Source organism: Lytechinus pictus, chromosome 8, assembly GCF_037042905.1.
Source record: "Lytechinus pictus isolate F3 Inbred chromosome 8, Lp3.0, whole genome shotgun sequence".
Lineage (NCBI taxonomy): Eukaryota > Metazoa > Echinodermata > Echinoidea > Temnopleuroida > Toxopneustidae > Lytechinus > Lytechinus pictus.
In genome coordinates, this window is record NC_087252.1 from 19,107,331 (window position 1) to 19,122,281 (window position 14,951).

Genomic DNA, 14,951 nt, shown 5'->3' on the forward strand with positions numbered 1-14,951 from the left:
CAATTGGCAATCTGTTATCATGCCCATAATTTATCTATTTCTCTGTACATTTCTCTATTATCGGAAATGAAAATAAAAGAATTGAATTAATTGAAATGACAAAAAATAAGATGATGAAGAAGATGATTGAAGGTAAGCCGGTGATGAAACAAGAAGAAATGTGTCGACGGACGAAAAAGACAGTAAAACGCAGGGTGATGAAACAAGAGATCGGAGGGTGACGAACAAGATATCAAGAATAGGGCGACAATTATATATACATCTGTTAAAAAAAGAACTATGCAACGTAAAACAGATGTACACGGTACACGTTTTGTATTTGAATACTGCATTGCCAAAATGTCAAAACAATGATACTTCAGTAGATCATAAGTCGGTGATAATGATGGATTTTATGGTGTTTGTAGGTCGCTATCTGTCAGTGCATTGTTGAACAACATTGTTTCCTAAAAAAACATTCCGATATACCTCCCAACGTATTTTGTTTAAAATGAAAGTACTAGTACCTCTTCGTTTCTAATTCTCTTTAATGCAAAAAGGCTAATCTCGTCTCTAACTACATTCCTCCCAGCGTGATACTTGGAACCAATCCATTGGAGTAACCGGTACAATATAGTGCATTATAGTAAACTGAACATCTTTTTGGACATTTTTTCTCCAAAGGATTTTTAAAAAATCCACTGTCAAAATACGCAAATCTTACTCCTAATAGAGTAAGATGAGCTGTGCATCTTTTAAGACATTTCCTCACCAAAGGAGGTTATAAACTATGGTGGCCCTGATGGGACATCGCAAATAGACCAAATCGCGAATATTCACGACGAAATTGGCGACGTCGTGAATTTCGTCGCAAATTTCGTCGTGAATATTCGCGATTTGGTCTATTTGCAATGTCCCTTCAGGGCCACCATAATAAACATCATCCACAAAAGATGCAGATCTTACTCCAAAAAGTGTGAGATCGTCTCACTCTAATAGAAGTGTGATTGGGGATCAGAATGGCTCCTTTTAAATTTAGAGATTATTTCTAACTGAGATGTTTATTTCCCGGATGCCATTTAATAAACAAAGCGGATGTATCAAACCGAATTTTTATTTTGATATGATTATTCAGTTGTATCTTTCCATGGTGCATCTTGGCCCTTTTTCCCTCCATTCGCGGTCGACGATGACGGGGCACTTGGCTCCTGACGACGACGGATTGCATCGATGATGAGGACAATAACGAGGAGACCGAGGATGCCGACGACCACGGATAGACCGATAACGGTAGAAAGAGGAAACGTGTTTGCATGTGGTGATGGTGACTGTGGTGGTCGTGTTGGTCTGGTTGTTGGTGGTGATGGCCTTTCAGGGGGTTGGAAGTTGCCACACCTTGGAAAGTTATCGGGTAATGGTGGTAGGTCAGACTGGTAGCCAGCACGGACAACAATAGCCAGGCCGGTCTGTGAAAGGGCATAACAAACACAACTTGAGCACATTATCTAAATATATTTTTTTCTTTTGTAGAAGGCATTTAAAGATAGCATTAGAAAAACTTCATATTTAATTTGATTTTTTTCCGTCAATTTTTTATTTATGACCAGTAATCAAATTGATGACAGCCGTTAACACATGGCTAATAATCTAATTGCCATTGTTAAAGATTGAAGAAAAATGACGTTTATGTATATTTCTAGGCTGCTCATAGGTATTGTATTGTATCGTATTCATAATATTGATCGTATTAAATTGATATTTTATTGATATTGTATTGTATTGATTATCTTACTTTTACTGACTTGATTTCTACAAATTGCTGTTGGAAATTTATAAATGAAAGTCAAACTTTAGTATCTTTAAAGAGAAAATTCAGAGTGAACATAGGGTATATTGAAAAAAAAAATCAAAGACAGGCTTACATGAAGATGGAACTCGTTGTGGCAATGAAAGAACCACCATCCAGGATTATCAGCAATAAATTGGATGACAGTGTAACCAGCGTTGGTCGTGATGACGGTATCCTTCTCGGGTGGGTTGTTGAAATTTCTTTTGATTGTTCCATCTAGTAATACAATGATACTTGACCGAATCAAAATGAGGCATGCAAAACTTGATTGATTCATTCTTAACCCAAAGACAAAGCGTTACATGGATGAGACCACTGTCACACTGATAGGCGGGCTTGGGACCATTGCCCCACCCCCAAAAAAGAAGAAAATAAAACAAGACCCAAAAAAGGAGGAGAAAAGGAAAGAAAGTGAAAGACAGGAGGTGAAATGTTATATTTTCTTCTGAATACTATGCCAAAATCTATCACGAAATTCGATTTTCATATTCAAATTGTCAAATATGTTTGCTGGTTCGCAGAGTTTATGAAAATTTGCCCCATATGTTATGTTTAACCACCTCAAATTTTTTGGCTCAGTATGCGACTTGGTGAAAGTCTTTCGCGAATGCATCATGGTGTCATGTTCTTCGGTTCAAATTTGATACACCAGAGTGTTTCATTAAAAATCCATTGGAAAAAATGACAGATCTGAGAACTTTTCTTGGTTTCTACGGGTTAGAAGCATTGGCGGCGGAAGCCAAAAATTTTAGGGGGGGACCACCAACATTTTTTGACAACCAAAAAAAAAAGGTTATATAGCAACCAAAATTTTAGGTTAGGGGGGACCGACATACTTCAGCCGCTTATGGTTAGAAGTACGTATTCTGATACTTACTACGGTCCATGGCGATTACTTCGTCTACTCCAAGGCGATCACCGCCGAACCCTTGGGCCAGAACTCTGAACGTGAAACCATGCAGATGAAATGGATGAACAGCTAAATACAGGTTTCCCTCGTCAACCAAAACGATCTCAATAGTCTGCAAAGGGACATGGTGATGATGGAGGAATGAATATTAGAAAGTTACGATGAGGCAGTCTTGTCTTAAATTATAGGAAGGTTTGGGGTTAAATTTTGGTTGAGATTGGTTGAAGGGTAAGGATTTTCACATCGAAACTTGTCATATAATCTTTTAAAAATGTCATGTGATTTTCATGATAGTGGTAAAGGTTGAAAGGTTTGATTGATTGTCGCTGGGCCTATTTTCAGACTACCGTGGCACTCTTTCGTATTACAATGTTTCATTTCAGCACTTCCTTGGCGTAAATATATACCACATAAATGCTGTGAGTATTTGAATGGACTTATACTAACTCAAGATGTGTAACTCTAAAGAAACCTGATCACTTTCTACTATAAAGTCTCATGTGGGGTTTTCGGGGTTTTTTTCCAAGAAGCAATCATTCCCAATAATAATCAGTTTTTTCTCAAGGCCTGTGGAAGACCAATAATCATTAACAAAAAATTATTAGTTTTCATCATGAAAAGAATACACTTTATTTCAACATTTTTAACTCAACGGGCCATCCGGTTAAATAAATGTATTTCAAAATACATGGATAATATTTATGACAGTGATGAAGATAATTTTAATAGTTATGACAGTGATTAAGATAATTTTAATAGTTATGACAGTGATTAAGATAATTTTAAGGATAATAGTATTGATAATATGAATTTTACCACTGTTGATGTTATTGTTATCAAACTTATAATTTTTTTTACAATTATTGTTAATATCATTATCAATATCATTAGACCTATTACTATCAATTATCATGATCCTGGTTGAAGCTATCAACAGTATTAAGATTATCATCTACATTATAATCATCGTCATCCCTTTTATCATCACCGCCATCGTCACAGTTATCATCATAATATTAACCCATACAAACCTCATTCATTTCCACTTGAACAACTTGGGTGCAGCGACAGAACTCGGTCTTGCATCTCTCATTCATCTCCTCGTCATCAAAAAGGCAGATATCCTCGCCGTCAGTCTCGTCACGGTACTCAGAAAGAAGGGAGTAACTGGGCGGTTTGAACGCTCGGTCGTTGAGTAATGGGTTGTATTCGTCGTCCCAGTAACGTTCATCAGCAAACTGTAAGAAAGATTTAGACATCCGAGTGGCTTACAATAGGAATTTTTCGCGTCGCGACTTAGATCGAATTTAAGAACACAGTGAATGTTTTGAAAATGTCCGTCAAATGACAATGAACAGCTCGTATTTGTCGAAATGTATTGATCCAGAACAACACTTTTGCCGTAATTTTCGGAACTGACGAAAATTTCAACAACCATATCATTGGTCCAGAGTCCAGGACGAAACATCCGACTAGAATCACCAATTTTCGACTAAGATTGCCTGGATTCTCTTTGTCACGAAAGGCATTTTACAACGTTCTGTGACGAGGTGCGAACATTTAATAATGATTATAGAGTGTATACGCTTTAGAGACATGCACAAAATTCAGCGACACAGATATTAATAGGGTGTTTTCACTCAGCGCAAGAATAATATACCGTCGCACGTAAAAATCAACGTGATAAAAAAATTCATAAAATTGAAAGTTGAACAAAAAGAATAATAACAATGACAATAATAATACGGAGAAGAAAAAGAAAAAGAGGAAGAAGCATATATATATTAGTATTCTTTAGGCAGATGGAATGAACAGTAAGAAAAAGAAGAAAATATGAAGAATAAAAATGTGAAAATACAAGAGGAAAATTTCATGAGAGAGGGACCATAAGATACGTTTAATTATCTGTACCACCAGTACTGATATACATTAATTCATTCATACTCTACTTACATCATTAAAGTCTGTAGTCATGTAGAATGTACGTTTATTCTCTTGTGGTAGTGTCGCATTTTCTGTAATAGAAAATTAAACGTTAAATAGATAATGTACGTTCGACCATCATCCGTACAGTATAACTTATTTGAAGGAATGTAGGAAACCAACAACATATACCAGATAGTGATGCATCGGGAGGGCATCGTACATCGATGCATGTGCAAGATAGTACTTTCTTTAAATACAGATTTATTTGACGGTTCTCTTTCTATCTGTCGCCATAGTCTCTCTACATAAAATGTGAGTTAATTATTGAATTTTAACAATTTTCTCTTCATCCGCCGTGTGATTTTCTGAGATTTCTTGTATCTTTAGAGGGGAAGACGATCCTCCGTCATATCTGTTTCTGTTAATGGTAACTCCCGTAGAAACTCGGCAGTACAGCTTTTTGCTGGTAAACGCCAAGCTGGTATATAACTAATTGCGCCTAGGTTAATCAGTTATGGAGGCTGACGTTATAGACGACAGATATTATTCTCGTGTCTTTTTATCAAAGTGGAGGCAATGGCAGAGTGGGGATTCGAACTCACAACCTTGCGATTATGAGTCCAATGCTCTAACCATTGGACCACACGACCCGTGTGTACAGAATTCGATTGAGATTTTCCCCGTCCCTATACACATCCCTACCCCCTTCCCGCACGTTTCGCTCTTTACAATTGTCCAATAATAGTCCAGACAATCTAGCCAGAATAGGGGGGTAACCCACCACTAATTACAACACGAGATATTCCACTGAAATGCTTTCCAGGAAGGTCCCCTAAACAACATACTAAAAGTCCCAAGAAATCCAAGCAGTGGAAATTTATGAAATTTGCATATTATGCAAATTAGCCATGAAAAATTAGAAAAAGAAGGGAAATCATCCAAAGATTACAAATTAAATGTCCAAAACAATTTAATTTGAATGGAAATTCATGATAAATAATTGAACTCAATGTTTTTAATCAAAAGTGCAAAAAATTCTACCTCATTTGCATATTATGCAAATAAGCATCCTTATATGGAAAAAATGTCAAGATATTGTGATTTTTCTCATATAGACTGCTTGAAAACATTTTATTAATGTTGACATTAATATGCTACTATATCACTAAGCATGATAATTCATCCCAATGCCTGAAAATCAATTTGCATATTATGCAAATTATCCATTTAAAAAAATAGAAAATGAGGAAATTAATCCAAAGATTACAAATTAAATGTCCACAGCAAGTAAATTTTTAACAAAAGTTCATGATGAATAAATAAGTTCAATGTCTTTATTCAAAAAAGCTAGCAAATCTGCCTCATTTGCATATTATGCAAATAAGTATCCTTATATGGAAAATGTCAAGAAATTTTGATTTTTATCACATTGACTAAAGTGAAAACATTTCAGTTTTTCAAATTAATATGCTGCTATCACTAAGCATTCAAATCTATCCTGATATGATTTATATTCAAGGAAAAATACTGGAAATATGTTCTTCGCTTCCTAAGCGTTAGTCTGACAAGATGATGGGATTGGCAAGAACAAAGCACAGTATTTGAATTGGTGTGTAGTTTGTTAGAGTTGACAACCCTTTCTTATATGGATGGGAACGACTTAGACTTTCTTGAAATTTCACCGCATAATCATGACAAAGGGAGGCCAGGAAAAGCAAACTTATGTCAGGTAAGATCTGATGAGTAGTCTCATTAAGAAGTGCAGCAGAGATTCCGTCTGGCCTTGTAGCTTCATGCAGGTTGTTTTCTTTAACAATTTCTTTAGTGGTCTGGCTACACCTGCTTGACTAAACAATATGTTATCTGGCCATATCTGGGTCAGGACTGGGTCCTAGGACTTCAGCGTCATCATCATCATGATCAGTGGTGAATACTAAGACTAAAAATCTTTGCCTTCCTTTAATAATGATATTCCAATGTAGTCATAGCTAATGATATTAAGGGCTCCCAACATGCTAATTGTTACAGCCTGGATCATTGTCACTCCGGTCAACAAATTATGTTATATAGGCTTGTCTACAAACCCTCTTATGGTCCTCTTTAAATGCATTGTAGCAATTCTGAGCTTTACCTTACTGATGCTTTTGGAGCTCTAAAATATGCAAGCCTTCCTAGCTTTTCTCTAAAACTCTTCCGACACAACTTATGTCCATTGTCTCATTGAGGCAACTTGTGTCGGAAGAAGACATGGTTAACGGTGAGTTCTTGTTAAAGTCCTCTTGATTGGCATTCAGTCTCCTATGCTCGACTTGTCGGATTTCAGTACAGAGAGTTGTATGATTGTCCAAAGTACATCTGCATGACACTATTAAAGCCAGCATTCCTCCAGAAGAACGTCCTTATAGTCGTACCATAAAATGTTAATTCCTCTGTAAAACCTCACAGTATACCCATGAGTAGCACATTGTGGCAAATAAATCCTGGAAGTGGTACACACTGTCTATTCAATGTCGGATGGTATTTGATGGTGATGTTAAGGGTGTTCCATTATGTTGTGTCCTCTTGTTGGAAAGGCAATAATCTGGCTTAATCCTCCATCTAGATTGTTTATTGTCTCACTGAGGAATTTCTGTTTACCATAAATATCAGGAAATTAATATTATTATTTTCATACGACTTACTTAGAAACTATAGCTTTAATATTTGGAGATGGTTGCCATAGGAGGTTTATCAAAGAGGAAAGAACAGAAAATGGATGCTTCATCATGAAGCAGCAACTGGATTCAGCAAGAACGTCTAATCACGATTCCTGTATCTGAGAAAGATGCCTATAGTGCACTTTAAGCCTTCATCATGAATTTATGAATGGCTTTCATGTCGCTCGTATAGGCAAATGCCCATTGTTACTCTTATTAAGCATGCCCAGAGATCTTGTGATCTAAGCAAGTACTCATATTCACCACCAAGACAAGTGATGATGATGATGATGATGATGATGATGATGATGATGATGGGTTCTTGTAAAGCGCATGTATCCGCCTCAGCTGGGCGCTCATGGCGCTTGCTCAAAAATAGGAAATATCTCACAAATTTCAATGTCTTCAAACAGTGCTTAGGATCATCATTCAGTCCAAGTATTGTCCTAGTAATGCTACAATTGAGTTATTCTTGTCTCGGGATAATGTTGGAGTGGGGAACAGAAAGGTCTTCAGGTAAGACTCAAAAGTTGATTGGGTCTCTGCTCTCCTGATAAATTGGGGAAGGCTATTCCACAGCTTTGGTCCAGAGATGTAGAAGGCTCTGTCACCCTAGGTTGTGTGGCTGAGAGATTCCCTTAGCAATGCTTGAGCTGCTGATCTGAGACTGCGTGTTGGTCTATGCTGAGATAAGAGCTCTGAGATGTAGGGTGGAGATTTATCGTTAAACGCTTAAAATACAAGGACCCCAAGTTTATAAGCTAATGGTGTGCTACAAGGACCAAACATTCGAAGCTAATGGGCTTTTATTTGTACGGGTGTGACATCTTGTGCTGATCACTTGGCAATCCAGGAGTTGGTAGCGTGGACTATACTCGCAAGAAACGCAAAGTCTCTACAAAGTCAAGAAGAGAGCAAGACTTGGATGGAAATAATGAAGCATTCAAGCAGTGGGATCCATGTAGAATGGACTCATCATTGTACAATATGAGTGGGGTAACTGCTCGTGACAAAAGTCAATATCAACCAAGCAAGAAGTGTAGGGAAGGTCATCATGGTTAAATACACATAATCTACATGGAATTTTAGAGGAAAGTATCACTTATGTGTTTCCTTGAATATTTATAACATGTCAGATGCTTATTTGCATAATATGTAAATTACACTTCAGATATTAAGCTGATTATTAATGTATTTGCCATTCTTGATGATCACATCATATTGATCTAGACTGAAATGTTTTCATAACTGTTTTTGTGAGAAAAATCAAAATTTCTGGATTTTTTCCATATAAAGATGCTCATATATATGCAAATGAGGTAGATTTATTTACGATTTTTTATTCAAAAAATAAATAAATTTGTAAAACTTATCATGGGCTTCAGTTCAATTCGTATTGATTTCTGCACTTCATTTCCAATATTTGAATTATTTTCCTTATTTGTAATTTATTATGGTTAATTTGCATAAAATGCAAATTTTGTGATTTGCTTGTATATTTAAGGACTTTTAATATGGTGTTTAGGAAACCTTCCTGTAAGGTATTGCCATATTCCAATTCCAATAGATAATCTACTTGCAATTTTTGAGGGATGTATCACCAGGGTGTTTTCTTGAATATTTATTACATGTTAGATACTTTTATTTGCATAAAATGCAAATTACACTACAGACACTAAGCTGAATACAAATGTATTCAACGTCCTTAGTGATGGTGATAGCAGCATGTAAATTCCAACATTAATGAAATTTTCAAGCAGTTAATGAGAGAAAAATCATAATACCTTGACATTTTTCCATATAAGGATGCTTATTTGCATATTATGCAAATGAGGTAGATTTTTTTGCACTTTTGACAAAAAACATTGAATACAGTTATTTATCATGAATTTTCGCTCAAATTGAATTGTTTTGGACACTCACTTTGTAATCTTTGGGCTATTTTCCTTATTTTTCTAAATTTTTATGGCTAATTTGCATAATATGCAAATTTCATAAATTTCCACTGCTTGGATTTCTTGGGACTTTTAGTATGTTGTTTAGGGGACCTTCCTTGAAAGCATTGCAGTGGAATATCTCGTGTTGCAATTAGTGGTGGGTCAAACCCTATATTGACTGGACTATAACTCAAGACGAGAGAAATCCTCTCAACTCGTGCAAAGAAAGATAAATGTCACCACCATACTCTATACAGAATACCTTACCGACGGCAACTAATTCATTGACCGTAATGACGTCTTCAGAAGCAGGCGTGTTGAATTTCTGGTATATCACTCCCTCTCGATTTGAAGAGGGGTTCAATGAGGGGTTCTCTTCGGGGGCACCGCGGTACCTTACGATTGCCAATCCCTGGTTGTCGACTCTACCTCGACCCAACTCTTGAAACTTCATCCAGTAGTTACATCCGTTCGTTTGTGCTGCGTTGAGTATGACATCGTATCTTTTTGAAAAAGGCAGATAAAACATAAAATAGAAATAGAAATATAGCTGTGCTGGCGTCCAGGGGATATGACATTTGCTCCGACAGAATTGATTCGGTGGAATATCTTTAACTTATTAAAGCTCTTGTTCTAGTCATCAAGTCATTCCTAACAAAAAAAAAACACTAACGGTGAAAAATAAGGATAATGACGAATTTTTAGCACGTGTGAAACCAAAGTACTACATGATTAGAATCACGAACGCTGATCACAATAACGAATTTAAATTCTACCCCGTAGGTGAATTCCAGTTAAGTTTCACTCAAATTACGGTATGAATTTTGCGTGTGAAAGGCTTGACCTCCAATCATCTTTTGGGTGCGGAGCGTACATGACCTGGCAAGCACTCATCGTAGTTTTGATTAGCGATGCAGTGCTTTGATTAACAAGTCACAAGGACACATTCCGCCTTCGCTCGGGAATTCGAATTCAAATCACAGTTTTCGAGTGAGCGTTTGAAAATTCTGATGATTCTAAAGACGAGTTGCAATCATCATTGATGATTCAAGATTCAAGTGTGAAAAGGCCTTTTGTCTAGGCGGTTAATATTTTTTTATTTTTTAAGAAGCATCAATTTCCTTTTAGTATGATTGAATTTAATCCTTCCCGTTAATCATGTTCAAATAGAACCGTCATTGCCAAATCTTCCTTTCTATCTTGTAAAATAATGTTTAGTATTGCTTTAGTTCCATATGAATACAAGACGTTTTTCTGTTAATGTCAGTTCGATCCTGATGATAATCTGAAATAAAAGGTCGAACTCGCGAATTATGGCTCTACTCGCAGTTTTCGTCCTGTCATTTTATTCAATGATATATGGCAATAATGGAGTATTGCTTACGTACTGTAGCTATGGCTTACCTTTCTCCTCCGTAAATAACCAGGGCGTCGACCTCTTGAGGTTGAACATATGCCCCATCACTGGCAATAATTGTGAGGGTATGGTTGTCTACAGAAACGGTGAAGGCTTCACCACTGGTTGCCGTGCTGATCAACCGGAAACGATAGCTCTTGCCCTGGATCATAATGAAAGGTCAAACTTCAGTGTCCAAAAAGTAACTGTTCAAACTAAACATCAACAGATTTATAGTAGTAAATGATATTCAACTAGAACCAGAATGGGTATAATGTATACTGTACGAAATTGTATAGCCATAAAAAATGGAAATCGTTCATAACACAAATATGTTTGACATAGTATTTCAAAATATGTATTAGTGTACGCATATTCGACGAAAGAAATGATTGTAAAGATAGATAAGTCTAGTACTTAGCTCATGGCATAATATTTACATTATATTAGGAGTTTGATTCAGTAAAGGCTACATAAAAGAGACCTTCCGGAGGAAGACCATAGAGATGCGGGGCTTGTCAGAACAATGTCCCAAAGACCACCAGCATGACCAGTCTACTTACTTCTTCTACTTCAAAGACTTCCCTAGGTGTGGCATGGGAGCTGCCGTCGCTCTCTGCAGTGTACCCGACAAGCTGAGCCTTCCCATTGATGAGAACAGAAGGTGGAGAGACCATTTCATCCACGTGGTGTTCTAGTACGAACAACTCGACGGCAGCTTCATGAGACCAGTCGCTTATCATGACAGTGTGTTCTGATAGGTCATAGTCGTAGAGGGCGCTGTGTGGGTTGTCCTAATGTTACAAAAGGAGTAGAATATTCCCTTTTTTCATATAAACATTATTTTAGAAATCGTCGACAGTAAAAAGCACAGATAAAACCACTAGCTTCGAGATGTTGCATTACATTATCATTTGATAGCGTATTACAAAGTTCAACCTGATTCAACCGAAAATTGCAATCAACGTACGTCTTACAATAATTATGTCAGTTTGTAAACAATAGGCACAATATGTAAGGGAAAATATTTTCGGAACTTCCAACTGAGTTTCTGGTCTTCATGTTCATGATAATAGCCCAATAAACAGTATGTCATCATAATAACTCATCATCATGACCATCATTATCACCATCATGCTCATTATGATAATAATAATACATGTAGAGATAATATTTCTTATTTACCACGGATAGCCACCTAAGCTCCAATGGACTGTCCTCCCAGAGGGCCTGCGTTTCTTAATAATATTATTATCTTTCTCCTACAACAGCATCTAGAGCTTCAACGCCTGACAAGAAGGTCGAAGGTCCCATATCCTGTCTTTAGTATAACTCGGCCCGGGATCGAACCCACGAGTGTCGTTATCATCATCACCGTCATCATCAGTATTACCATCATCACCATCACGCCATCAGCATATCATCACCCTCATCCCCATCACAGCACCAACACCCTCATCGTCGCCATCATCATCATCATCAACATAATCACCATCACACCACCATCACAATTACAGCACCAACATCATCATCACCATCATCATAACTATCATCATTATCATCATCTTCATCATCCTCATTATTATCACCATCATCCTCGTATCATCAAGCTTACCTCTTCCGGTTCCCTGACAACGAGTGGACCGAAGAGTCCATCGGACCGCTGAAAACCTACATGAGAGTGCCACCAGTGGGTGCCGGTCCGATCGGCGGTGAAGTCATAGGTGAAGGATGAGAAAGGTGTAATAGGACATTGGGTGATCAGGGAGGCGCCGTCCATGTATGGTGTTTTCCGTTGGAGAAGGCCGTGCCAGTGGATTGATACACCTTCACCATCGTCGAGCTCGTTGTTGACTTCGACGATGATACGATCTCCTTTGCAAACCTGACGTATGACATAAATCATGTACATGTAACCAATTGAGTATTCGTTTGTACTTCGATGTCTGCTACCTCTGACGAAGTACGCAATTCGAATCACAACTATAATTTAAACTCGATCTTCTTTCTTAATAGACTCAAACCTGTCTGTGAAGACCATCAAAGCGAAAGTGACCTTTTATAATCAATCGCAGACAATTCGATGGCCGTCAAAGACATGTTTCCACTCTAGCCTATAAACTTGTTCTTAGCCAATCAGATGCAATGATTTCAGTTGCTTATAACAAAAAATCATCGAAAATCTACAATAACTATTTGATTCATGAAAGGTTCCCAAGATTATCACAATCTCTCCATAAAGTAGGTCGTTCCACGGGAAAATACTTATTTCCATGCGACTGCCCTCCCACTCTTCCTCGTTCTTTATATCCCTTCTCTATCTCCCTCTCTCTCCCTCTTCTTTTCCTTCCTTTTTCCCTATCTGCATTTGAAATTTTTGTCTTGTCTTCAAATCAGCTTCGACGATCCTTGATTTACACACAAGATGGTCAGGCCGGAAGGTAACGTGGAAGTCCAAATACCATTACTACCTCATGAAAGTCTACTACTACTCTTTCCGTCTTTCTCCAACTCCCTTCCCTTGTCTCAACCTCTCCCCCCCCCCCTCTCTCTCTCTCTCTCTCTCTCTCTCTCTCTCTCTCTTTATGTCTCACCTCGATTGCTGGACCAGGAAGCTGGCGATTGGCCACAACTATTGGACGACGAAATCCATCGGCCGCCACGCACCGTTCGCGTTCGCAGTCACTCTGATTGCAGGGGCAGTTAAAACAAGCTCTCGACATCGTTGAATACCATTCGATGTCGAAAGTATATCGGCATGTCATCGGTTCCGACACGACGCATTCTCGGAAGCATTCATGGGGTTCTGATGATGGAAGAAAGGATGAAGCAATACGAGAAAGAACGTATTCGTTAAAATTGTTTCATTTTGAAATGAAATTGTCTATTTCCATTTGGCATTATGGAACTTCATGACTTCATGGGACACGATTTGGCAAAGGGAACATCAAGATTCATTAATTAGACACTTCAGGCAATAAAAAAAAATTGTTAAAAGTATATCATGATAGTGCACGGAAACCCCCATTTCCGACTAGACTATTTGGCATTATGGAACTTCATGATTTTGCAATGTATTATTTTGACCAAAACTGCTAGCCGCATTTGTTTCTGTTATCATGTAATCGGTTCTCTTTATCGTTTTTACATTGCTCGTTTGGAGGGTTCAAACACGAGCACATCATGTCATTCCTATATCGTATAGGCATTGGTATATGATGTAATTTTTCACTCTTTTTCAGAATCCCTCATTCCTCATTGAAAAAATGATAAACCTAGCTTAGACGTGATGAAATAATTGATAAATGTGATGATGATAATTGTTCATGTTTTCCTAATAGTAGAGCGGATTAGCTCCAAAAATCACAACAATTGTGCAAATTTTGACTAAAGCATGAAACTTTCACAAGTATTAGTATATGCCGTAAGATTTATTTTAAAGATGGGAGGTAAATTTATAAATGCCATTTTCGGCCGTTGCCATGGCAACGGATTAATTTCTCAAAAATAACATACATTCCCATGTAAATGGTAAATAAACATGATATAGATGACCAAAATTATAATTTTCAGGCTTTCAATTGAATACATATGAAATTTAGAAATATTCAAGATCACCAAGATAGTTCCAATTGGTCCGTTGCCATGGCAACGGCTTGTTTTTCCCCAGGAAAATGAAATTTTTGATTAAAAAAACGTTGTAGAATATGATTTATCTCTAATTTTATAGTGTTAAACAAAGATATTTTGGTTGCTAAATATATCAATTACATCTCAAGCCATTGCCATGGCAACCCAATAACATCTAATTTACAAAAATAACATGGTTGACAAGACAATGGACAGGTGGAAAATACAATAAAAATTGACTTGATCTGTATGCTTAAGTTTTACCCCCTCATTTGAACAAAAAATACAGAAAGTGTTCTGCAGGAGTTTTTAAAAAGATAAAAAAATTATGTTGCCTTGGTAATGCTTGAATTAAACTTAAAAAAAACAATATTGCAAAGTGCCCGTTGCCATGGCAACAGCTTATTTCCCTCTAGAAAGGTAAAAATACTGATAAAATGTAGAATACATGTATGATCATCATTCCACTTTCAATAATTTTAAGGTACTAATCGAGATATGTTTGTGACTAAATTTATAAATATAACATCTTAAGCCATTGCCATGGCAACCAGATAACATCTAATTTAAAAAAACCATGGATGACAAGGTTATGGACAGGTGAAAAATACAATGAAAATTCACTTAA

General features: G+C 37.1%; 1 protein-coding gene across 1 annotated transcript in view; it reads right to left on the minus strand.

The window, feature by feature from the left end:
• The window catches only part of LOC129266740 (uncharacterized), a 27,887-nt gene continuing 12,936 nt past the window's right edge, over positions 1 to 14,951 (minus strand). Inside the window, exons 3-12 of the mRNA XM_064104149.1 lie at positions 13,288 to 13,499; positions 12,309 to 12,578; positions 11,257 to 11,487; positions 10,702 to 10,856; positions 9,565 to 9,800; positions 4,692 to 4,753; positions 3,770 to 3,976; positions 2,706 to 2,850; positions 1,902 to 2,044; positions 1 to 1,445 (exon numbers count right to left, since the gene is read on the minus strand). Coding sequence (XP_063960219.1) covers positions 1,107 to 1,445; positions 1,902 to 2,044; positions 2,706 to 2,850; positions 3,770 to 3,976; positions 4,692 to 4,753; positions 9,565 to 9,800; positions 10,702 to 10,856; positions 11,257 to 11,487; positions 12,309 to 12,578; positions 13,288 to 13,499 — 2,000 coding nt within the window. The 3' untranslated portion in view covers positions 1 to 1,106. The remainder of the gene's footprint in view (positions 1,446 to 1,901; positions 2,045 to 2,705; positions 2,851 to 3,769; positions 3,977 to 4,691; positions 4,754 to 9,564; positions 9,801 to 10,701; positions 10,857 to 11,256; positions 11,488 to 12,308; positions 12,579 to 13,287; positions 13,500 to 14,951) is intronic.